This window comes from Phyllobates terribilis, unplaced genomic scaffold (assembly GCF_046119375.1).
Source record: "Phyllobates terribilis strain yellow unplaced genomic scaffold, ASM4611937v1 Scaffold_4__5_contigs__length_816908805, whole genome shotgun sequence".
Classification (NCBI taxonomy): domain Eukaryota; kingdom Metazoa; phylum Chordata; class Amphibia; order Anura; family Dendrobatidae; genus Phyllobates; species Phyllobates terribilis.
In genome coordinates, this window is record NW_027362764.1 from 73352030 (window position 1) to 73377389 (window position 25360).

A 25360-nucleotide genomic window follows, 5' to 3' on the forward strand; every position below is an offset into this window, starting at 1 on the left:
GACTCTACCTTGTATGTACAGCCATTAGGCAAGAGTCGTGCCGGTTTTGGCTGAAAGCAGCTTTGTGTATCATTTCAACTTTACATAAATCAAAAGAATATAAGAAACTTTCAGAGAAATACGCATCCCCCCCCCCCCCCTTCAGTTGTGAGCCACGTTTTCTCCCTATGCCTCCTAAACTCCGCATTCACTCACAGAAAATCTGCTAAAGTCAGAATTACTCAAAACAAGATGGACTCCCAGCCCAGTAAGTGATCAGATTACAGCTGCCTATTGGAATCTATGGAGAGGGCAGTAGGAGGCATGAGCTCAGAGAGAGAAGCAGAGATATTCAGGCCCGTGTTTCTGCTTTCTAGAAAGTGAATCTAGCTCCAAGGTGGACTAAAACATAGCTACACTGCTGTGTAGTGTCCTCCATGCTGCTTCTTCTAGACATGTTGTACGTAGAGACAGGAGAGCAGGAATCCCTCACGTCTGTGTGTGCTGTGTATGGGAGACATCATAACAGTCTCCACCCACCAGCTCAGAGAGAACTGAAAGTTGGAAATAAAGCCTGCATGAGGCAAAACTGGTGAAGTCATATATTGACCAGAAAGTGTTATTGTGCACACAGGACAGATTATTCTGAAAGTCACCTGAAACAACAGGTATGTTTTAATGACTTTCCAGTTGATTTTTTGAGCTCACCTGGGTCGTATATTTACACTGGTTGGTAATAAGTGTAAATGCCGTCATTCCTCAATAGATCTTGAGATAATTGTGTTTGTTATTAGGTAGTTTGCTTTAAGTTGTGTTACTTGCAGTCATAATTCTCCTAAGTGGCTTCAAGTGATTCCCTGTCGTTTCTTAGTTTTACTGATCCTTTAATAATATGGATAGTCGGATACAGTGAAACATTCGACAAGACCGGAGGGCCTTGACACCTGATTACATTTCACATGAGTGGGTCAACATTTCTCTAGTAAAGCAGAATTTCAGATCCATAACCATACAGCTTCATGCACATAGCCATACGATGGCTCCTGAAGGAGGAGTTGTGGAACGCTGCACTGCAGGCTGTAGCTTGTGTTCTGCCCTAGGAGTTCAGGCAAGCCTTCAACTTTGTGGACCAGCCCGTGTGGACTAGCCCGTGTGCACTAGCACATAGCCTACAATTGGTCTTTGTGTAGCCTGTTGTGCGCCCAAACAGCACAAGGACCGAATATACACTGTGAATGTACCCTATAGTTGGATACATGTGGGCATGCGCTCATGCAGTATGGTTCTGTTCTTGGGGGCCATACAACACCCGTTGACACAGATAAGGACTCCTTCACACGTACAACTTTTTTGGTATTTGGAAAATAAAAAAAAAGTTGAATTTTGAGATTTTTTTTTTTTTTACGTGGCTATGCGAAAAATGCCAGAAAACCGCCATAACGCAGAGCATGCTGCATTTTTTTTTTTTAAAGTCACAAACCCCAAAAATGAAATACTGTTCCATAATTTGATGTAGACATTACCGTAACATCTGACCATTAAAATCACACTTGGACTCCCGCTTTATAAAGCAAAGCATGAAGTTTAAATTCACATAAGTATAAACGGGTGCGTTTCTGTGTCTGAGTCCTGGACTAGTCTGTATGATTTTTTTAGTCTGGCCATCGTACGTCTGTAATACTGGCGTAGACGATGCATAATTCTCATTGTTCCAGCATCACAATGCTCCATTTACATTGCCTTACACGGACGTTTCGATAGCACCCTTAGCCGCCACTCACATGCAAATTGGCTATCTCTGGGGTCTGTTCACATGGGATGCATATTTGCTGCGTCAGTATCCTTCTTAAATTGTGCAGATATCGCTGTGGGTTCAGTTGTGCATACTCTGCAGGGACATCACAGATTTCACTCTGTATTGTAAAGGTTGAAATCGGCCGATCAACTTACACTCTAAACTGAAAATCTGTTGCAAACTTGTCCTGTATGAACGAGCCCTTCCAGTTCCCACCTATCTTGTCCATATTTCGGATGTGCAAATGTGACCGATGTGCATTAGGGACTCTAGAATGGCTGTGTAAGGAGACCATATAGTTGCAAATATTTTTTATTTTTTTTGCATCTTGTCATTTTGCCAGGGATTAGAGCCAGTTGATCATTTTTGGATCCTTGCCCAGTTCGTTTTAATGGCTGGGTGACATTGCAGGGTCCAGGAACTTCTGTGTATTCTGCAGAACATAAGAGGGGCATCCTCCTCCATTTGAGAGGCAGTGAAAGGCGATTTCAGCTGTGGAATTTTCCAGCTTGTTGGAATCCTCTGCCCTTAATGTGTATCGACAGGGTGATTGCACTTTTTTAATAAATGTTTGCTATGGCCTGTTTTCACTGTGAGCGAAACATGAATCTCCTACTTCACGTTTAATCCCTGCGCTGCCATTAGCCCTGCAATGCAAAGGTGTTAATAATGCGCAACTTAAATATTTATTACTTTTTCCTTCTCTGAGAGACTGAGCTTTTGCTCGCATCCTCCTTTTTGTGTGGATTCAACATTTCGTAGTCTCGAATTGCACATTATAGCTGGTTGTTGCCAGTGGTTTAGAGAATCATAAGATTACACGTGGGTAATGTATTTGTGCCACAGATATATCATGTAAAGCTATTAATGTAGATGGTACAAGATCTATGTACATAAACTTTAAAAATTATTATTAGCAAGTACTGTTAGAGTCCTACTTTCTTTGCAGTTGCTGCCACCCCCGATTTTTGCGTTGTCCGCAAGACCACCATATCAGAAATAAGATGCTCTGTAACAGTTAGGAAACTTGATGACATCATGTGATTCTTTAGGCGGGCAGGGAGCACTTTGCAGCAAGGTTATAGTGCTAGGAGTCAGCTTAGTGCCAGGTTTTGTCAGCTTGGAGACAAATAACTTGCTTTACGTGTCTTCACTGGCCAAAAATTTGGAAATGGAGATTCCTCACCCTATTAAGATTGTGACACCTCTTGGAGAAGACTGTTTTTCATATAGGCCAGGTTTGATGTGATGGATTTTCAGTTTCCTTTTTTTCTTCTGTATACAGTGGCAGAAGTTTTTGATCAGGGTACATGATTCTTGTCCCGGCCAGTAACGATGGGGTTAAATGGCTAAATCCGAGGCCGGCAGAGATGAGCAGCGCTCTGCAGTCAGAAGTAGTGACTTGGACAAAAGTGATGGCTGTGCCGAACAGCAGGGGCTCGTTACCATTCCCTTCACTGGCAAGTGTCAGGACAGTCACCAGGAATTAGTGTATAGCCAGTCAGAGAGACATTAGCAGAAGATGGCAAAACAGATGAGTGCGTTTTCCTGTGGGTGCTCACTGCACTGTGTACAGGACGCTGTCGTGGCCCTGATCCGCTGTCGGGGCCCTGATCCGCTAGGGCTGTGTATACCAACATCTCTGGCTAAAATCTATTCACCCTCTTAAAGAGGGTCTGTCTACGCTCCTGACATTTTATTTTATTTTAGTAAATACCCCTTTGGAGCTGCGCAGAGAATCCAGTTACTGGAAGGCTGACACTATTGCCATCGGTTTGGATAGACCCTTTGCTTGGATTAAAACCATCTTCTCGTGTATATATAATATCTGACCAAGGGTAACACCTACGCGGTGTTGTCTGCTGCTCTTGCATTTGCACGAATTTTCTCCCACACTCCAAATACCTTCCTATTATCTTCCAGTGAAATCAATCTCTAGTGTGTGTCTGGGATGACCGATTAGATTGTGAGCCCAGTGGGCACAGGGACTGATGTATGTAATGCTGGCCCAACATGAAATAAATTACATGCCGCAGAATGTTTTTTGGATTTTCCTTTTAAATAGAGCAAGCACATGTAATGCTCAACTGCGGTTAGAAACCGTTTATGTAAAGGCCAATGATTGGCCAAACGAGCGTTCACAAAAAAGCTCTTTCCCAGCCAGTGGCTTGTGTAGAGAGAACTGCGATCAGCCGGCCAAGGAGCAATGTGAGGGTATTGACTGATTGGATTACCTGTGCAAGCCTAAAATCATCATCAGTAATGGCCGCACATGTCCCAGTGTTCAAGGGGGATCTAGGCATGATGTATAAACACTAAAGCCCCCCCATAAACCATGGATAGCTATTGGCTGACTCCTCCATACACAGGAACACTTGGCTCCACTGAATGCTCCTGTGTTTTCTATGAGAGCCTCTGCCAGACTCCTCTGATGGTTTATTTCTCTGAAATTGGGGCCCTTATCCTTATCTCCCCCAATATCATCATACAAATTAAGAGTGTCGGATGAACTGTGTTCATTGCGTCAGCTATGTAAAAGGGCCCTTAAAGGGAATCTGTCAGCACTTTTTGCTATGGAATCTGAGAGCATCATGTAGGGGCAGAGACCCTGATTCCAGCGATATATCACTTACTGGGCTACTTGGTGCAGTTTTGATAGAATCCCCGTTTTCTTTGCTGTAGATTTAGCAGTGCTGTAAATGCTGAGCCGTGTATGACCCCGCCCACACCCATGATTGGCCGCTTCCTGGGTACACTGTCAGCAGGCTGCCAATCAGTGGTGGGGGCGGGGTTACCCACATTAGCCTGACTACCTCCAGCTGATAAAACACTAATTGTATTTAAATTACAGAAAGCTGCTGAGCAAGTGACACATCTCTGGAATCAGGCTGTCTGCCTCTACATTGTGCTGCTCTCAGATTAAATAGTAAAAAAAAGCTGACCGATTCCCTTTAAATGTTCCCCAATCTACTTATTTTAGCATTTATCAAAGCTCCTTTATGTGTAGAAGTCTGCAGTGTAAACCCACCTTAAATCTATTTGTCCATTCTGCCATGTGTCAATTTTTATTAAATAGATTTATTATTTTTTATTATTATTTGTAGTTTTATTCTGCCGTGTGCTTGTGTTTTTCTCCTTTTGCGGCTTTGGGTGATGCTTTGTTGCCCTGGATTGAACTTGTGTTTTTTTTAGAATGACTTAGTTATTACAGTAGTGCACAAGTGGTTTCTCTTCTGGAAGGCCGGCCGTAGTATGACACAGGAATGTTCTTAGAAAGGGAATGGTGTGTGCAGCCAAGGGAGAGCGTTTTATTGCAGCGGATTATGCAAGACTTTGGCTGCGTATGTTGGAGGGCTCATTTTCACGTGTTTGGCACCGGTCCCAGTATAGACCTTTTTTTTTTTTTTTTTTTTCCCCTCTCTTGGAGCGATGGTTAGTGACATGAATGAATACAAAGTTTTGAAGAGCTGTTCAGTAAGTAGGGCTGGGACCTTGCCAAAAAATTCAGCTCCTTATTTGAGGTCAGGGCAGAGCGCCTATTTGTGGAACTGTCTATTGTGCCGAACACATCCTCCTTCTTGCGCTCTCCTCCTCCCCTCCCGAAAGCCAAGGAAGTAACGAAACACTATGCAGATTTCTGGGGTATGACGGCGCTCTGTTATATGCCGTCACGCGGGATTGACCGGTGTATCTGAAGGCTGGACCCTTTTCACCTCCGCATCCGGCTTGAGATGCACCAGGCCAGTCATTCGTGAGACATCTGTTGTCTACCTGCTCTTACATCCTATAGGGTTTAATAAGATTAAATAATTAACGGGATAACCACATGGTCGCCATGCGCCAGGGTCCCATTATTGACTTTAGGGGTGAGTGGAATCCTCCATACTGTGTAATTACTCCAGTTCCCCGGTATTGCAGGCAGGGTTCTGCATTATATCGGCCAATTAACTCAATATAAAGCGCTCGTCGTCCTGCTAAATTCCTACAAGCGGATACAAGTTCCCGGATTCCTCCATGAGAAATAAGCGTTAGTACCATTCTGGATACGGTGCATGCTGCTGAATATTTTTAATTTTTTTCTTTATTATTCTTAAGCTATAATATTACTTGCTGATTTCAAAATCTGATGTCTAAACTAATGTGATATTGGTGTATTTTTGACGCGTTTTGCATTCTTTTTCCCCGTTCATCAGTATGGGTGAAATCTGCAGCATAAATGCTGAAAGAACTGACATGCGGCAGATTTAAGTCCTAAAGTTTTTTGACTATGGTGCACAGAGTAAACTTGTGGCAAGTTAGTAATTAGATTGTGAGCTCCTGGGACAAGACCTCATTTACTATGTCGGTGCCTCTTTTTAATTTGATCATGAATACCGAAAGCAGCGTCAGTCTTTAGCTTTATGTGCCGCCTTGAAGATGCAGGAGCACGAGCCATCGCTGAGCTGGTATCATGTATTCAGAGGAGTGGCTCGCGTTTGTCATCTATTGGCAATCTGTCACATCCAGCGTCGTCACCGCGTCGCTAAACCAGCATTTATCACATATGTGATGGATTCCAGCGCAGGCACCTGCAGACCACGATGTCCACGTCTCGCCCAGATACAGGACAAGGATTACAGAGGCTAAGGATTACCATCCAAATTCTTCAGTGACTGAAGTGGCCAATTCATACCATGACCCCTGCCAGGAGGTTGTGGCTATTCTGTCCTTTACCGGATTGGGATTATTGAGAGCCGATCTTAAAATATAGAGAATGGCAGGAGACCAAAGGCTCCTACGCATAAATCGGCCAAACTGACTGATGTTGGTAGTACTGGCCGGCCATCAAATGTATATGGTGGTCTCCAAACTCTCCCACCACCAATGTCTGGGTACTGTAGATTAGGTTTTGGCATTTTGAATCCCAGGAGATGGACTATTGTAGCGCTGGGCGCATCAGCATTGACTTTTCTGTTCGGGGTTCCCTGCACTGGGAAAAGTTATTCTACGAGGTCTACTTTCTCTTCTTCCTTCTTCTATTAGTTTACTTTTAATCCCATTTGTGTGTGTTCTATATTTGTTTTGTATGTGTGCATCTCTAAAGTTGGCCATGCACATTGGATGGCTGTTGGCCGAACTATCGGATGAAGCCATCTCAGCCCACTCTCCCACACACAGGGAGAAAGATGCCAAATGATACGTCGGCCGGCGGCTTATCTCAGGTAGAACAATGCGATCGGCTGTCCAAAATTATACGTGTCTGATTGAAATCTCTCATGACCGTCAGTCTGCCGGCGCCCCCATACACATCGGACTGTTGGCTGAAGCTGTCGATATCGACCGGTTCAGCCAACATAAGTCTAATATGTATGGGGACATTGGCCCTGATTTCCTAGAAATTTTAAAGACAATCCTGACTAATTAAGTAGTTCTGTAGTGATATGACAGCAAAGGAAGACTCAGAAAAAAATTAAGGCAGATTTGTGCATTAGAGATGTAGGAAAGGTGGGTGATCCCTTATCAATGCCATCATGTTATTTGGTGATCATATACTATGATCGTGAATCTTTAATATTTCCAGCAGATTTTAATTTTAGGAAATGGTATTAAAAAACAAACACACCTGTCATCTTCTATTTTGTGACCTTCTGATTTATGGTAACACGTATCCTCTTTTCTCTGTGCAGGTAAATTCTCTTCCTGGATCTCTAGTGACCGTATCGTCATCTCAGCTCAGTGGAAGTAGACAGAATCCCACCCCATCTGTAGGGACGACTGACAACAGCCAGACAGGTAATGACCCTAGTGTAGATCTAAATGCTCCTCAGAGCTAAGCAATCACAATTTAGTGCCTCACACCAGTCCCAGTCTCTGTATATCGCCGGCAGCCATACACCAGAGCGTTGTGAGCTGAACGCTCGATCGGCACGCAGCGATCTCTCCTGACCTCTGATATACATGAGGGCTCAGCTGGACCAGACACTTCTAGCCGCGGCTCATCACCCTGAAAAGTGAGGATTGGGCATTGAAATTGCAATTGCTCGATACTACTTTTTCCCAGACATCACCTGTCTTGCATGGAGCCGGAGGCCCCGCACACTTCCTCCGGACCCATCAAAATCTGTGGGTTTGAACGATTTTTTACTAAAGTATCTGGGGGCTTAGAGGTGTATTCTCAAGTTTAGACGGTATCCCCATTCTTCTGATGCTCTGCCCACTTTGCTGGATCTAGCCAGGGCTGGTGTAAAAATACCAAAAGTCGCAACATTTTTCAGGGATTTTGAGTTGTGCAAAAGTTTTGCGACTTTTCAAAATATTTTTTTTTTTGCCAGAAATATGGCGAAAAACACTTTGATGAATCAGGTGCATTGTCTATATAGCAGCTGTAGATGCGAAACTGTAGGAAAATTATATTTAAAATCTTCAGCAAAGTTGCTTCATTTTTTTTTCTAAGGATTGAGAGAAAAAAAAATATTTCAAAGGCCGAGCCTTATGTCACATAGTATATGTGGGATGCACTTGGCACATTTATGGTGCTCCTGCGTATCTGGGCACCTAATATATGAGCCGTTACGTACATTACAAAAGTAAGTGTTGCATTTGTGCAGTAACTCTGTGCATGCAGGGGTGTGTTTTTTTTTTTTGTTTGTTTTTTTTTTTTTTTGCCCATTTCCGTTTTGATGATGCCTCGTTTTGAGAGTCCCCAGGGCATGATGGGGAACTCAATTGAGCCATCATCAGGGGGCAGATTCCGCGGTCACTCGCACAACCTCTGTCCCCACCCTAAACCTAAGCATCATCAGTTGCGTCCTTTTCATGGGCTGGGCTCAGTCCTGCTGTAATGAGTATGCTTTGCTTTGGTTCTCAATTCCAGCATATGCTCAGTCCGAGCTATTTTCTTACTGTGCAAAGTGACAGTGCGCTCCCTTGCCAGCTCTAACTAGCAGTGACAAGCCGACAAGAGAGCGCACTGTCAGTTTCCATTGTAATAACAACCCAGCGAGCCGAGACCATCACCGCCTTCAAAAGTGAAGACTTCATTCTCAAATGAAACGCCATTAAAACGGAAATAGTTTAAAAAATTCCTACCCTTTCCTCTTTTTTTTTTTTTTTTTTTAATTAAACCATGTTAAAAAAACTATTATGACAATTAATAGAGACTTAGGATGAAAATCAATATTCTTTTCGAACCACCTCTTTAAAGTGGTGTTCTCAAGTTTCAAAGTCATCTCCCATCCAAAGAATAGGGGATTAGAGTGGAGGTCGATCATGTGCATCAGCCCTCCATTCATTCTAATAGGAGCACCAATCTCCATCGCTGCCATTACGAATGAAGGCATGATCGACCACCGCTCCATCCAGCAGGGGCTCTCCTCTGTTCACGGGATCTACTGGGAACCATGGTGATCAGAAAGTTTCCTCCTACCTTTTGGATAGGTGTTAACTTGCGAACCTTTTAAAGAGGTGGTTTCATCCTAAATTTCGCTTTATTTTAATAATTTTATAGTTTTTCTAATATGGTTTAATTAAAAAGTCGCTACCCTTCCCTCTGTAATCCAACTGATTTATTTTATTTTTTAACTATTTCTGTTTTTATATCCCACGGATATGGGATAACTTTTAAACTTAAGAACTCCCACTGACCATAAGAACAGCAGAGTGGATTAACATTGAAATGAATATAAAAAATTTTGAAGCATTTTTAAATGATTTTTCAGGCTGTTCCAAAATCCCCCGTGTGCACGTAGACCGCTACTACCCTCACTTTCTCTGTGCAGTTGTGTTTTCTGCGGTACACATGTTTTCTATTACTTTTACCTCGTTTGACTTTTCTGTAATTTGCTACAAGTTGTTTCCTTTTTACCTCGTCCCATATTTTTAATACAGCACATAAAACAACAAGGACACAAAATTACTTCTACTACCTTGCCAAAAACTGTAGATGTTATGATCCATCACAACCACAAAAAAATAATAAAAATTAATAATAGAAACAATGTAAAGTTGATAAAAGTGGGCTGAAAGTTTCAGAACTGGGCAATCTGCACACAGCCTCCTATTGGGAGCGAGCTTCGGTCCTTTGTTCTTTGGCTCATGGAGAAGTTTTTGCATTGAGGGCTTTGTGGACATGTCCTGCTAGTCACCACTGTTTGCTGGAGGGGGATGGTTTTACCAGCGCACCAAGATTGGATCAGCCATGTCTTTGCCAGCCGTGGGTCACAGGTCATCCTCCTCAGAATGATGGGAGGATAACCTTGAGAGGGGCCAGCTAGGGGTGGTGCTTTTGTTACTGGCCACAGGCAAGTTTTCCCTTCTGTTTTACTTTCACTGTTATTGTTTTGACCGCTTATTGTTATTATATAGGCTCGTCTTGTTTCTTTCCCAAGGAGATCCATTTCCAGGGCTGGAGACAATCTGACAATTTTATGTGCAACAAGCAGAATTTTAAGTGACGGCTGCGCACCCAGCGACTGACACGCAGGACCTCCCCTTCTCCGGGAGTTTGTGGTGCGCCGCAGCGTAGAAAGTGTTAAACGGCACAACACATTGGGATTTGCTGTGATAAGCATACAGATTAGCTCCTCACAGCTGTGATTCATTACTTTCACTGGAGAAATTAAAAGTGTCAGAGGGGAGGCGTACAGCAAATGGGAAACACACTCCTCCTCCGCTGCAGACTGAGAACATGGGGGGAAAGGCCAGAACTGATAGCCGCAGACAGGACATCTATGGGGACGTGGGGCCGTGAACCGGAAGATGAGTTAGTACCGGATTGTAAAAAAACCTAAACTTTGGGAATAAAAATACCAGGAAGTTTCCAAGCTCATGCCCTTGCCCTCGCTGCTAAATCATAAACCACAAACCCAAATAGGATAAAAAATAAAAAAAAATTAACTCGTTAAAGACCAGTTTATTTTTTCTTTATTTCTGACCAGGCACTTTTTATTTTTACACATGCATTTTTAAGAGCTGTATATTTTTTTTCTCTCGTTTTGCATGTTCAAATAGTTTTTTTTTTTTTTTTGCGATACGCAGGACCTCATTTTTATATTCTTTTCATACTCATTCTTTTTTTTGGGGAACATCAATATCATATATGCCAGTTTTTGACATGTTTTTTTATTTTATGACTACTAAGGACCATGAAAAACTCTTAAGATTTGTTCCACTTTTTGTAACAAATATTGTTATATATCGGACACCTTTTTTAGATTTTTTTTTTCATCCAGGGTGGACCTAGAAGCAGCAATTTGGAAAGGCAATTTTTTTTTTTTATTTATTCATTTATTCACACATTGTTCCCCCATAAGATCATAAAATACATATGGAGGGGGGGTGTTTCAACATTTGTTTACTTTTTTTTTTTTTTTTTAAATCTGATTTCCCCTTTAACTAGGGCTGGTATATTAGCCCAAGTTACAGGGCAAATTCACCTTCCTGCCTGAATAGCAAACTGGGTCTCCTGGGACCCAGCGATCTCCGGTCCAGAGAGGAAGGACTGACAGCACTTTCTATTACTGTTCAATGCTGTGTATATAGCAGTCGGCAGGGCTGTGGAGTCGGTAAGCCAAACCTCCAACTCAGATTCCTCAATTTCCATGACACCGACTCTGACTCCAACTCCAACTCCGACTCCGCCAAAATGGACACAGACTCCTACTCCACAGCCTTGGCAGTTGGGAAGACATAGTGGGTAATAAGCCATCTCTGCCTTCCCTGTGGGGAGTCAGGCTGTGTCTGACAGACGATTCTCCGCTCCTGCAGCTATCCTACTATGCAGTGATGTTTTAACATGTCTGACCATCAGGGCAGTCTATAAGCAGGTAAAAAATAAAAGTAAACTTAAGTTGCTTTTTTTTACAATTAGACTAAATAATAAATATATCTTAGGAAGTAGTTGCCCAAAAGGTACAGGAACTGTCTGACCACCAGGGCTGTGGAGTCAGTAAGCCAAACTTCCAACTCCTCTATTTCTCCACACTCCGACTCCAACTTTATGACTGACTTTTACATTAAAGAAGTTGTCCACTACTTTGACATTGATGCCCGATCCATAGGATAGGGCATCAATGTATGACCGGCCGGGGTCCCGCATGCGGCACCCCCGCCGATCAGCTGTTATCAGTGCCGGCGGCGACCGGAAGTCCTTACCTGCGCTGCTTGGCCGTCAAGTTGTAGTGGCCACCACGGGGTACGGCACATCCGACCTCCTATTCAATTGAATGGGAGGCCGATGTGCAATAACAAGCGCCGGCCACTACAACTTGACGGCCAAGCGGCGTCGATAGGGCATCAATGTCAAAGTAGTGGACAACCCCTTTAATGGATCATGTATAATAATAAATTATAATAAAATGGTAACATCAGGCCTTTCAGCACCTTTATTTATAGAAATCATTAAATGTTTTAATTTTGAAGCCGGAGTCGGAGATATTTCTACCAACTCCACAGAAAACCGACTCCTGATTCCACAGCCCTGCTCAAAATACTCAGCTGCTGCATGTGTATAGTCTTCTGTGGACTGAGGGTTTATGGTTTCTTACTAATAACGGCAAAATAGTTTTCAAATCTTATAATTATACGCAGAAGATATTCAACGTGTGGTGCAAAGGAGTCCATGTTAGTACAAAAGCCATTTATTAGGCCAGCTATACACAGCCTCAAAGAAGATGTCCACGAATACAAGTTATCACCTATCTGCAGGATAGTGGAGGTCCGATCGCTGGGACCCTCACTGATCGGCAGAATGGGGAATTTTCATCCCTGACGGGGCACTTTTATTCCCATTGTATCATGGAGCGACACATAAGATGCCCGACCACCGCTCATTTCATGTCATATGGGGCTGCCAAGTGCTTTGCTCAGCTTTTCCGGCTCACCCATGGCGAATGAATGGACCGATAGCTGTACGTTCGCTCTGCTGCTCCATGTTAATGGGGATAAAAGTGTTGGAGGATGAGGTGATAGATGTTTCATGTTCCACTTTCCAAGTAAACCCAACCACTTATATATCATGGCTCATGTTTAAGTGATAAATTTACTGTAGCACAGATTCATCTCAGCTAAAAGTCTAGACCCTTAGATCAGGAATAGGGCAGGCATTTATAGGACATTTCATAACTTTCCCAAATTCTTATGAAAAAAATATTCCCCAAAAACTGCATTGAATTACTGTACCCAATTTATTATATATATTAGGAGCTGGAGTTTGAATCGGTCCATTTTATACCGACTCCAACTCCACCAAAATGGACTCCGACTCCACAGCCCTGGTTTATACCTTGTGGACTAAGGTAGAGGAAAATAGGTTTATGTGGTGTTTTTAAGTTGGGGGAAAGGGTTCATACCTGATGATCCAGGTAGAGAGAAGAGGTTTATATCTGGTTGTCTAGGGTAGAAGAAGAGTTTCATGCCTGATGATCATGTAGAAGAAGGGACTTATACCTGGTGATCTAGGGTAGAGGGAAGGGGTTTATATCTGGTAGTGTAAGGTAACAGATGGGATTTATGCCGGGTGATCATGTAGGAGGGGTTCATGCCGGATGATCATGTAGGAGGGGTTTATGCCGGGTGATCATGTAGGAGGGGTTTATGCCGGGTGGTCTAGAGTAGAGGAAGAGGTTTATGCCGGGTGGTCTAGAGTAGAGGAAGAGGTTTATGCTCGGTGGTCTAGAGTAGAGGAAGAGGTTTATGCCGGGTGGTCTAGAGTAGAGGAAGAGGTTTATGCTGGGTGGTCTAGAGTAGAGGAAGAGGTTTATGCTGGGTGGACAAAGTTAGATTTTAAAAGGAAAGCTTATTTAATTACCTGATTTTGAGTTTGATAGGACGTTTATCATTCACTCTGTTTCTTTTCCTACTCTGATCCTTTAGATCAATGTAGATTTTGAAAGTGTGAAGAAATGTGTGATGATGATCTGTCCTTCGTCAGGCTCCCAATGTAGATTCTTTTTGGTTTTTGATTTTTTTTTTCAATTCTTTTATTATGTAGATGCTTTTACATTTTTCATGCTTTTTTGAGGTGTGTTGTTTCTTCTTTGCGTTTCATGAAGCCTTTACACAAATATTAAAGAATAACGTCTTGGCGACACAGCGAGCCCTGATGGGGTAACTGCACATTGTTTCTAATGTACTCTGTATGAGCTTTAATTATTTAATATTTTTGCGACAAGCTCTGCATGTCCCCGTCGTGTATGAATTATTTCTAGCGATGGCGTGCAACAGCAATTTCATTCTTCGTAATCCAGTTTTTCCCCTCGTGAAGTATGAAAAATCGCTTGTAGTGTTAATGTGTCCATGTATAGATAAGCTATATACATTCTGAGCGAAACCAAAAGATTTGCTTTCGTCCTTGTTTTACTTTGTTTTTTTTGCGATGCCTGCATGAATTGTATCTCCTCTACCCCTAAACAATATAATATAAAATATAAGGTAAAAAAAAATCACCATTGTGCAGAGGATGGCTTCTGGCAGTGAATGACTGTTTGTTGTGTTTTTTGTAATGTTTATGCTCCCAGTACCTAGCCTTTTTTTTCCCATTTTCCAGTTGTTTGTAGCATTTCGGATGTAGCTTATGTTGAGGAAAGCCAGATCACATGTTCCAGTCGGCCTGCTGTGCCGTGCATAAAAAGCTTTGTGATGTCAAAGCCTCCCCGCTCAGTGGGAGCTGGGAATTATTAATTGGCAACACATAGTTTATGTAAAATTAGGTCATTTCACTCTTATTTGAAAATGGGTTGTTTCTATCTGGTTAAAATAATCAAGGAAAAATAATAAAAAGAGGCCCCAATTTATCATTAAAGGGAGAGAAGATTATACACGTAGACCCGGAGCTGTACACTGTCAGTAACACATCTGCTTCTCTGACCTGTTTTACAGCAGATCAAGATCTGGGAGACAATGGTCGCAGTCTGGCCGTGAAGGTCGCCTCCCCCAGAGGAAGCCTGTCTCCGCAGTGAGTATTCTTTCCTCGGGAATCACATATCCGAAATGAACAAACCTCTCATTGGAGGACAGTGATTTTGTTGACATTTGAAGGAATAATAAAGACGGCCTGTGGTCGTGGAGAAATGGCTGCTGGTATTCTCCGAGGAGCAAGAAATTTGCTTTTGTATGATATTAAAACATGTGCTGAAAGGCTGTCCTGTTTCCTCAAGGGACACTTGGAGGGGCGTCACTTGGCCCTGGCAACGTGCAGACATGGTTCTTTTAGTTTGCTGCTCATCTTTATTAGCACCTCATTATGCCACCGGTGACGCCCCTTATTTGTTATCTTCTGCCATCTCATTACCTACAGATCTTCCTCGAGAACATCAGTGTGCAACGGTGGAGACAGAGCTGGACTAATATCACCAATAGCCCATAATAAACTTTGCACGTGATATCTTTGTCTGATATCTAACAGCCCACCTGTTGCATTTTTTATTTTTATTTCGTTATGATAGGGAAGGTTCACTTTTGCATCCTATTTTTCTTTATCCATTTGATGTAGAAACCTATATGAAAAGTTTTAGGAGAAACTCAAGAGGTTTCACACATTTGCCAGTTTTGATCAAAACAGGGAGTCGATCGATCGGAGACAAGAGAAACACAACCAATTCTGTCTGTGTCCCAGACTTGTCTGAGTCTCAGATGCCTGATTACAAGTTTTTATTACAAACCACATAGAGAAGGAAAGTGGGAGTGGCTTAATTTCATTACTTTAAAAGGGAGATAAATTGGGAAAAACAAAGTCGTGAATTATGTATTCTGCTGCATTCCTTAGGATCTGGCTATATCTAGTTTACTATACTTTCAGAACAAAGGAAGGCTTTAATACATCTCTATATCAGAGACAACACCCTGCTTTTATGAATAACACTTATAAAGCTAATATTAAAATACAAAATTATTAAAGATATATGAACTGTCTAAATAATAAAGCAAAGTATAAATATTTACCATAGCACATTCCATTTAAAATAGAAAGATTTTTACTGATCTGTCCTCTATTGTTTACTAGCTTCTATTCTGTAGGCTATAAGGTGTAGAGGATAAATGCATGGAGGACTGCATGGTCAGACTACAGCATTTGTTTGTAGTCTGTTACTATGGAAACTCTTAGATTTGCATTTGAGCTAAAAACACAAAGCAATTGGAGACTTAAAGAACAGGAAATTTTCATTTTGGATGCCGTAAAACAATAAAAAAAATAGATGTCTAAGGTGATGCTACTTTTTAGTCCTGGTGCTGAAACATAAGGATGTTGTCCACTACTTTAACATAGATGACCTTTCCTTAGAATAGGTCATCAATGTCTGATCAGTGGGTGGGTGACATGCTGCACATTCGCCAATCAGCTGCTCTCTGTGCGGCCGGAAGCGCTCGCCTGGCTGCAGCGACTTTAAGTAGACTTAGCCGCTCCGTAACTGAGCACATCCGGCCGACACCAAGAACGGTTAATTGGTGGGTGTGCCAGGTGTTGCACCCCCACCAATCAGACATTGATGACCTATGTTAAGGATAGGTCATCAATGTTAAAAGTAGTGGACAACCTCTTTAAATGCAGGACCAGATTCGATCAGCCGATTGTCCCAGTCCCACCTCTGCTAGGCAAACGTGGCCAGCCAGACTTTTCTTCTGATGTTTGATGGCTGAATGGCTGTCCATGTAATACAAAGAAATCTTGTGTGTACCAGAATGGGGTCCGCTCATGCAAAGCTGTTCTCCTTCCTGACCCCTTTATGATGTCCAAAAGCCCTAATGGGGGACATGTGTCTCATGAAACAATCTCTTTAATTGAAATCACGGGATCCACATTTGTGGAAAACTGTAGCATGATTAGTGGTCTTCATACCTTTTGGGTTTGGACAGCATTTTCTGTTGGAGTGGGCCGCCATAAAAACCTTGCTGATCATCCTAGAGTATATGTGGCTTCTTAGATGTTTTGGAGTCAAATTGTGCTATTCCAGGACACATCGGAGGTAGTGTGCCAAGCTTTTAATAGAGTAATTGGCGTCTTCTAACTAACGGAACAGCACTTAAAGCCAATAATTCGTTATTTTGTCATTGCGAACTATATTTGAAGAGCGGCAGATCTTCTTCCTGTGTATAACATCCATCTTGCAGAGCCAATAAAGGTAATGGAAAGCAGGGCACGCAGCATGCTGACTCGGCATGGGATGACCTCACATATATCCATTGATAGGTCTGCCACATTAGTGCTAACTAAACGTCTGATCACTTGTACGACATTAGTCACTGAGCGCTGGACAGCCCGATCTGGATGTATGTTGCTGGGAGATGTATATGGGTTAGAGAAAACATGGGCTTTGCAGTAGGAACTTCTGTGTGTAAGTGCACTGCTATATGAGTGATTACATCACATCCACTAACATCTATTCTTCCCGACCATCTCGATACTTTTTGGTATTGTGTTCTTATTTGGAAGAGGGGAATGAGACCCATAAGGAGAAGTGCTGCAAGCAGCAGCTCTCAAACCAATTTCCAAGACTCTTCTCGTGCTGCACCAGATTTCTAGGATGCTCTACCCTGAACAGTCAGATGAAAGCTGTGTTCAAAACTGCATAGATGATTGCTAGATTAGAGGAGTCTGACAACTGGGAACCCTTACTAATGGCCGAATAATGGAAGCACCGCAAACTACCCCCAAAGATGAGGAGTTCTTGAGGGGAGACCTTATTGAAATTGAACTAATGATTAAAGGATAAAGGTGTGAATGGATATATTTAATATTTATTTTGTAATTAATTGACTATTTTCAGATGATATGTAGAAGAGGCTTTGTGCGTCTGGCGTGTGTTTCTTCCCCGTCTCATGAGTAATTAATCAAATAAATAGGGAGATAGGGGCAGATATTCCCGAGCTCTGGAAATAAGTGAACTCCATTCTGCAACTTGAGCTTGTTCCCCGTGGTTCTCAATTCTCTCGCCTTGGAAGTGCTCGTCCATCATGGTCCTAGCAATTAATTTGAGGACCCCAGATTCCTGGTAGCAGACCTGCAATCATAAGTCAGATTGACTAGCGGTCCCAGCGAGAATACTTTGCATTTGTTTTCCGATATGGGATTCTCTCCTGTGACGGAGCCCGGCTGACAGCTGAAAGACTGATCACAGCTTTTTAATCCTGTGTACATTTTTTAGGGAAAGTGTATCTCGCTACCACGGCCCATTACGAGGAGCCGCGTGAGAGTCACCTGTTCTCTGCACTTGTGTGTTTGCAATGGAAAACCCGTGTTTTGCCTAAATAACTATGTCAATATTAGAGCAATTACCAGTCCTGCATTCCTTGGCGCAATTAGCAGCTACATCGCTGTGAGGAGTCCGGTAGGGACGGAAATGTAACCCTATTAAAGGAGCACTAGCATTAAAAAATATCAAAAACAGGACTAGTGGATGGTTAATATCCAAATCCAGAGGGAAACTTACAAAAATACTAAGAAATAGGTTTCCCAGTAGGCACCTATTGCCTTCTACCTACTTTTGTAGAAGTATTTTCTTGCATTTTTTTTGTTCTGGTGGTCTTTTCTCTGAGTGTGTGGTAGTGCAGGGGTATTATTTTATTGCAGTAGTAGCCTCACCTACAGTTTAGTCTTGTGGGGGCAACCAAATCTTCCCCTTCAATCAATTGCCAAGCAGAAGGATGGCGGGTTTAGAAGCAAATAGTTTTTTTCTTATTTATAAGGTTTGTGGAAAGTTGTGCCTGCGAACAAACAAGAAAGAGGAACTAAACATTTAATTTTAATAGTTTTTTTTTTAGGCCTTTTAATTGCCTGAAATTTAGTGGGGTCCTGGTCACGAGACCCTCACTGATCGCTCAAGAAGTGCACAGCTTGGACGGTAGAAGTACTCAGAATGGATTCAATAGAAAGCTTATGTATTTCTGTTGATACTGCACTCCGGTCTGTGCATGTGCTCCTGCCTCCCAAATGGCGTACTTCTTGAGTGATAGATGGGGCGTCTCAGGACCCAGACCCCACAGATCTGCAGGCAATTAAAGGGCCTAAAAATTATTTAAAAAAAAAAAAAAAAAAAAAAGTCAAAAGTTTAGAGGTTCTCCACATCGAACATCCATATGTACCCAATGGAAAAAAAGTGATCAGAAGAGGGTGCCCGACACACAGGGATTTTTTGTTAAAAACCACTGCAGCACTCCCACAGGTGAGAATGGGTATTACAGTGTGCCTGAGACCCATGGCCAGTCTGCATCATGATCCTTAGTTGGACTCTTGATATGTAGCCATGGTCTGTTCCTGTAAACGTTCTGTGTCCTGCAGCACAAGGGACTATTTTTTTTTTGTTTTTCTAGTTCCTCTCTGCTCTATGATGTAAAGGGCACCTCTATTAATACAAAAATGTATTTAAACTGTTTTATTGATTCATTTCTTTTTCTATGCAAGACTACACAGTATTTTATTTTTTCCTTAATGTATTTATTTATTTTTTAATCTGTGTATTCCTTAAAGGGCTTGTACAGGTGTAGAAATGGCCACTAACTTTTAGAAACTATGCTGCCCCTGGCCATGGGTTGTCAGGTATTGCAGCTCCTCGCCATTGACTTGAAGAAAGTTGAGCAGTTTAAAAAAACAAAAACAAAACAAAGTTTTTCTTATTCTAGATGTCCCCTTTAAATTGGTTAATTGTGCTTTTGTATTGTAATATAATTTAATCGTGTCTTTTATGTGACACTACATTTTTAACTGCGATCATTGTTAATTCTTAAAGGAGAATGGTTTATATTTGGATTTAATAATTGTCATTTAGTTAATTTAGGAAATCGCAGATATAAAGGAGGGAATAATGTAACTGCTGTTCCCACGTCACCCCCTGATCACTGCAATAGTCTGTGTATGATAATTGCATGTGATCTTTATCTCGCTTGTATAATTTCTGACCTGAATGTTTCCTTGTGGCAGGTCCCCTCTGAACAGTCTCTCCATCCGCTATGAGCAGTCGGGGAATGGCAACCCGGACAGCGTCCCCCTGCCGGCCACCACTATAGAGCAGCTCCTGGAGAGACAGTGGAGTGAAGGACAGCAATTTCTGCAGGAGCAAGGGGCAACTAGTGACAGTAAGTAGTGCCCGGCTCACCACCTCCTGATGCTTTTATATTGATATTTTGCCACTCGGACACTTTTATTATTCATAGAGACATATCTGATATGACCGACCGGCCAGTATCAACCAATGGAAATTAGAGATGAGTAGGGATGAGCGGACCCGTGGAAGTTCAGGTTCTGGTTCCTAGCTGAATTTTAGTACAAAGTTTGGTTCAGGTACCATAACTGTATCCTAACTTGTACCTGAACCCGAACCCCTATTGAAATCAGTCGGTATCCGAACTTTGGAGCTGAAAAAGTTCTATCTCCCTCTCTGTCTCTATCTTGCTTTTCCTCTGTCTCTCTCTCCCTCTCTGTCTCTCTCTCCCTCTCTGTCTCTCTCTCCCTCTCTGTCTCTCTCTCCCTCTCTGTCTCTCTCTCCCTCTCTGTCTCTCTCTCCCTCTCTGTCTCTCTCTCCCTCTCTGTCTCTCTCTCCCTCTCTGTCTCTATCTTGCTTTTCCTCTGTCTCTCTCTCCCGCTCTGTCTCTCTCTCCCGCTCTGTCTCTCTCTCCCGCTCTGTCTCTCTCTCCCGCTCTGTCTCTCTCTCCCGCTCTGTCTCTCTCTCCCGCTCTGTCTCTCTCTCCCGCTCTGTCTCTCTCTCCCGCTCTGTCTCTCTCTCCCGCTCTGTCTCTCTCTCCCGCTCTGTCTCTCTCTCCCGCTCTGTCTCTCTCTCCCGCTCTGTCTCTCTCTCTCCCGCTCTGTCTCTCTCTCTCCCGCTCTGTCTCTCTCTCTCCCGCTCTGTCTCTCTCTCTCCCGCTCTGTCTCTCTCTCTCCCGCTCTGTCTCTCTCTCTCCCGCTCTGTCTCTCTCTCTCCCGCTCTGTCTCTCTCTCTCCCGCTCTGTCTCTCTCTCTCCCGCTCTGTCTCTCTCTCTCCCGCTCTGTCTCTCTCTCTCCCGCTCTGTCTCTCTCTCTCCCGCTCTGTCTCTCTCTCTCCCGCTCTGTCTCTCTCTCTCCCGCTCTGTCTCTCTCTCTCCCGCTCTGTCTCTCTCTCTCCCGCTCTGTCTCTCTCTCTCCCGCTCTGTCTCTCTCTCTCCCGCTCTGTCTCTCTCTCTCCCGCTCTGTCTCTCTCTCTCCCGCTCTGTCTCTCTCTCTCCCGCTCTGTCTCTCTCTCTCCCGCTCTGTCTCTCTCTCTCCCGCTCTGTCTCTCTCTCTCCCGCTCTGTCTCTCTCTCTCCCGCTCTGTCTCTCTCTCTCCCGCTCTGTCTCTCTCTCTCCCGCTCTGTCTCTCTCTCTCCCGCTCTGTCTCTCTCTCTCCCGCTCTGTCTCTCTCTCTCCCGCTCTGTCTCTCTCTCTCCCGCTCTGTCTCTCTCTCTCCCGCTCTGTCTCTCTCTCTCCCGCTCTGTCTCTCTCTCTCCCGCTCTGTCTCTCTCTCTCCCGCTCTGTCTCTCTCTCTCCCGCTCTGTCTCTCTCTCTCCCGCTCTGTCTCTCTCTCTCCCGCTCTGTCTCTCTCTCTCCCGCTCTGTCTCTCTCTCTCCCGCTCTGTCTCTCTCTCTCCCGCTCTGTCTCTCTCTCTCCCGCTCTGTCTCTCTCTCTCCCGCTCTGTCTCTCTCTCTCCCGCTCTGTCTCTCTCTCTCCCGCTCTGTCTCTCTCTCTCCCGCTCTGTCTCTCTCTCTCCCGCTCTGTCTCTCTCTCTCCCGCTCTGTCTCTCTCTCTCCCGCTCTGTCTCTCTCTCTCCCGCTCTGTCTCTCTCTCTCCCGCTCTGTCTCTCTCTCTCCCGCTCTGTCTCTCTCTCTCCCGCTCTGTCTCTCTCTCTCCCGCTCTGTCTCTCTCTCTCCCGCTCTGTCTCTCTCTCTCCCGCTCTGTCTCTCTCTCTCCCGCTCTGTCTCTCTCTCTCCCGCTCTGTCTCTCTCTCTCCCGCTCTGTCTCTCTCTCTCCCGCTCTGTCTCTCTCTCTCCCGCTCTGTCTCTCTCTCTCCCGCTCTGTCTCTCTCTCTCCCGCTCTGTCTCTCTCTCTCCCGCTCTGTCTCTCTCTCTCCCGCTCTGTCTCTCTCTCTCCCGCTCTGTCTCTCTCTCTCCCGCTCTGTCTCTCTCTCTCCCGCTCTGTCTCTCTCTCTCCCGCTCTGTCTCTCTCTCTCCCGCTCTGTCTCTCTCTCTCCCGCTCTGTCTCTCTCTCTCCCGCTCTGTCTCTCTCTCTCCCGCTCTGTCTCTCTCTCTCCCGCTCTGTCTCTCTCTCTCCCGCTCTGTCTCTCTCTCTCCCGCTCTGTCTCTCTCTCTCCCGCTCTGTCTCTCTCTCTCCCGCTCTGTCTCTCTCTCTCCCGCTCTGTCTCTCTCTCTCCCGCTCTGTCTCTCTCTCTCCCGCTCTGTCTCTCTCTCTCCCGCTCTGTCTCTCTCTCTCCCGCTCTGTCTCTCTCTCTCCCGCTCTGTCTCTCTCTCTCCCGCTCTGTCTCTCTCTCTCCCGCTCTGTCTCTCTCTCTCCCGCTCTGTCTCTCTCTCTCCCGCTCTGTCTCTCTCTCTCCCGCTCTGTCTCTCTCTCTCCCGCTCTGTCTCTCTCTCTCCCGCTCTGTCTCTCTCTCTCCCGCTCTGTCTCTCTCTCTCCCGCTCTGTCTCTCTCTCTCCCGCTCTGTCTCTCTCTCTCCCGCTCTGTCTCTCTCTCTCCCGCTCTGTCTCTCTCTCTCCCGCTCTGTCTCTCTCTCTCCCGCTCTGTCTCTCTCTCCCGCTCTGTCTCTCTCTCTCCCGCTCTGTCTCTCTCTCTCCCGCTCTGTCTCTCTCTCTCCCGCTTTTCCTCTCTCTCTCTCCCGCTTTTCCTCTCTCTCTCTCTCCCGCTTTTCCTCTCTCTCTCTCTCCCGCTTTTCCTCTCTCTCTCTCTCCCGCTTTTCCTCTCTCTCTCTCTCCCGCTTTTCCTCTCTCTCTCTCTCCCGCTTTTCCTCTCTCTCTCTCTCCCGCTTTTCCTCTCTCTCTCTCTCCCGCTTTTCCTCTCTCTCTCTCTCCCGCTTTTCCTCTCTCTCTCTCTCCCGCTTTTCCTCTCTCTCTCTCTCCCGCTTTTCCTCTCTCTCTCTCTCCCGCTTTTCCTCTCTCTCTCTCTCCCGCTTTTCCTCTCTCTCTCTCTCCCGCTTTTCCTCTCTCTCTCTCTCCCGCTTTTCCTCTCTCTCTCTCTCCCGCTTTTCCTCTCTCTCTCTCTCCCGCTTTTCCTCTCTCTCTCTCTCCCGCTTTTCCTCTCTCTCTCTCTCCCGCTTTTCCTCTCTCTCTCTCTCCCGCTTTTCCTCTCTCTCTCTCTCCCGCTTTTCCTCTCTCTCTCTCTCCCGCTTTTCCTCTCTCTCTCTCTCCCGCTTTTCCTCTCTCTCTCTCTCCCGCTTTTCCTCTCTCTCTCTCTCCCGCTTTTCCTCTCTCTCTCTCTCCCGCTTTTCCTCTCTCTCTCTCTCCCGCTTTTCCTCTCTCTCTCTCTCCCGCTTTTCCTCTCTCTCTCTCTCCCGCTTTTCCTCTCTCTCTCTCTCCCGCTTTTCCTCTCTCTCTCTCTCCCGCTTTTCCTCTCTCTCTCTCTCCCGCTTTTCCTCTCTCTCTCTCTCCCGCTTTTCCTCTCTCTCTCTCTCCCGCTTTTCCTCTCTCTCTCTCTCCCGCTTTTCCTCTCTCTCTCTCTCCCGCTCTGTCTCTCTCTCTCTCCCGCTCTGTCTCTCTCTCTCCCGCTCTGTCTCTCTCTCTCCCGCTCTGTCTCTCTCTCTCCCGCTCTGTCTCTCTCTCTCCCGCTCTGTCTCTCTCTCTCCCGCTCTGTCTCTCTCTCTCCCGCTCTGTCTCTCTCTCTCCCGCTCTGTCTCTCTCTCTCCCGCTCTGTCTCTCTCTTAGCGAAGAGCGAGTGTTCTGTTAACCCTTTCGGCGAGCATGCTCGGGTGCTTTCCGAGTATCTTCATCATGCTCGGTGTTATGTTTTAATCACTCTGTTCTCATGATTTGCGACTGTTTGACAGCTTTAATACACGTGAGGAATGCCAAAGAAACAGAAATTTCTCACATGTATTAAAGCTGTCAAACAGTCGCAAATCATGCACACAGTGCGACTAAAACATAGTACTTGAGCACGCTGAAAATACTCTGAAAACACCCAAGCATGCTTGTAAATCTCGAGTAACAACCATGCTAGCCCATCACTAGTCGCTTTCTCTCTTTCTGTCGCTTTCTCTCTTTCTGTCGCTTTCTCTCTTTCTGTCGCTTTCTCTCTTTCTGTCGCTTTCTCTCTTTCTGTCGCTTTCTCTCTTTCTGTCGCTTTATCTCTGTCGCCCTCTCGCTTTCTGTCGCCCTCTCGCTTTCTGTCGCCCTCTCGCTTTCTGTCGCCCTCTCGCTTTCTGTCGCCCTCTCGCTCTCCAGATCGTATTACTCTAGAGATGAGTTATTCTGGTTCGGCATTTTGTCCTGTCCTCTGTTACGGTCTGTCCTCACTTCTGCACCCGGCATCACCTCAGGGACTCACTAGGCCCCCCAATGCCATGACGTGTATCACGCCCCAATGCAGTGATGTCTTGGCACATAGTAAACGTCCGAGGTGCCCAAGATGCCGTGAGGACCGGCAGTAACGGAGGAAAGGACTGGACGGTGAACCAGGGTAGCACTAATAGAATTGCTCGGCTCTAATGCTAATATGTTTTGCTTTATGGGTTGAGAAATGCTTAAGTGCAGACGATCCGTGCTTCTATCCAGTGCGCTGATGACGTCTGGGCATTGGTGTATCGCGTCGTGACATTTACCATTCTTTCCAGACATTGGCAGCATTTCATATTATAATACGTGACTTTGTTCATTGTTGAAGGCGTTGTCCCGCGATGCATAGGATAGGGGTAGATTGTGTGATCTCTGGAGTCTCACTACCACTAGAGCAGGGCTCACACGCCGTGCCATTCAATGTCTGTATGGCTAACGGAAACAACTGCTCCATGCGGCTGTGCAAAGGGGAGGATACGGGGCCTCTGAACCCCTATACCGGCGATCATGGGGTTCCCAGTGATCAGACTGTTTTTTTTAATCTACTCTGTAAGTGTCGTGTGTCCGTCATGTGACATTCCCTTTAATTTCCTTTTATGGCCATTACACTACTGAAGTTGAGAGCAGGTAAAGGGGTTTTCTTGTGGAAGTTGCCCCCTTAGATCAGCTTTTTCTGGCACATACGTCCTGCTGATGAATGGGAGCAGGGGCTCCAATTAGTGCAGACTCCACTTTCATGGCCTCCTTTTCATTTAGGATCTGGACTCCCTTCTGATTCACAAACTTAGCAGAAAAAGCCAAGACTTGATTTTTACCTTCTATATTTTGAGATGAAAGTATTAGAGGTTAAAACTTTTTTCTTAGCCGCTAAAGTGGACGTCCTCATTCTTCTATATCATATTAATGGTATCCTAGAAAAAAAATGCTAATTGCAAGGAAATTCATGCAGGGATAATCCTTTAAACATGATAGCTAGCGGACAGGTTTACCCACGTTGTCTTGCATCTCATTTGGACGCACTAAGAGCCCCTTTGTATTGGCTTAAAAAGAGGGAGAGGGGGGTCAAGTGAAATCCTTGGGAAATGACCAGATGTGACTATTCCTGATC

At 44.7% G+C, this 25360-nt stretch overlaps 1 protein-coding gene across 10 annotated transcripts in view; it reads left to right on the forward strand.

Annotated features, from left to right (window-relative positions):
* MLLT10 (MLLT10 histone lysine methyltransferase DOT1L cofactor) overlaps positions 1–25360 on the forward strand; it is a 256506-nt gene that overhangs the window by 214981 nt on the left and 16165 nt on the right. For 8 of the 10 annotated variants that reach the window (XM_073677493.1, XM_073677487.1, XM_073677490.1 and 5 more), the window contains 3 exons: positions 7441–7546; positions 14630–14705; positions 19665–19819. In XM_073677493.1, the coding sequence (XP_073533594.1) occupies positions 7441–7546; positions 14630–14705; positions 19665–19819 (337 nt within the window). The remainder of the gene's footprint in view (positions 1–7440; positions 7547–14629; positions 14706–19664; positions 19820–25360) is intronic. The other 2 variants (XM_073677489.1, XM_073677497.1) reach the window with 1 other exon arrangement.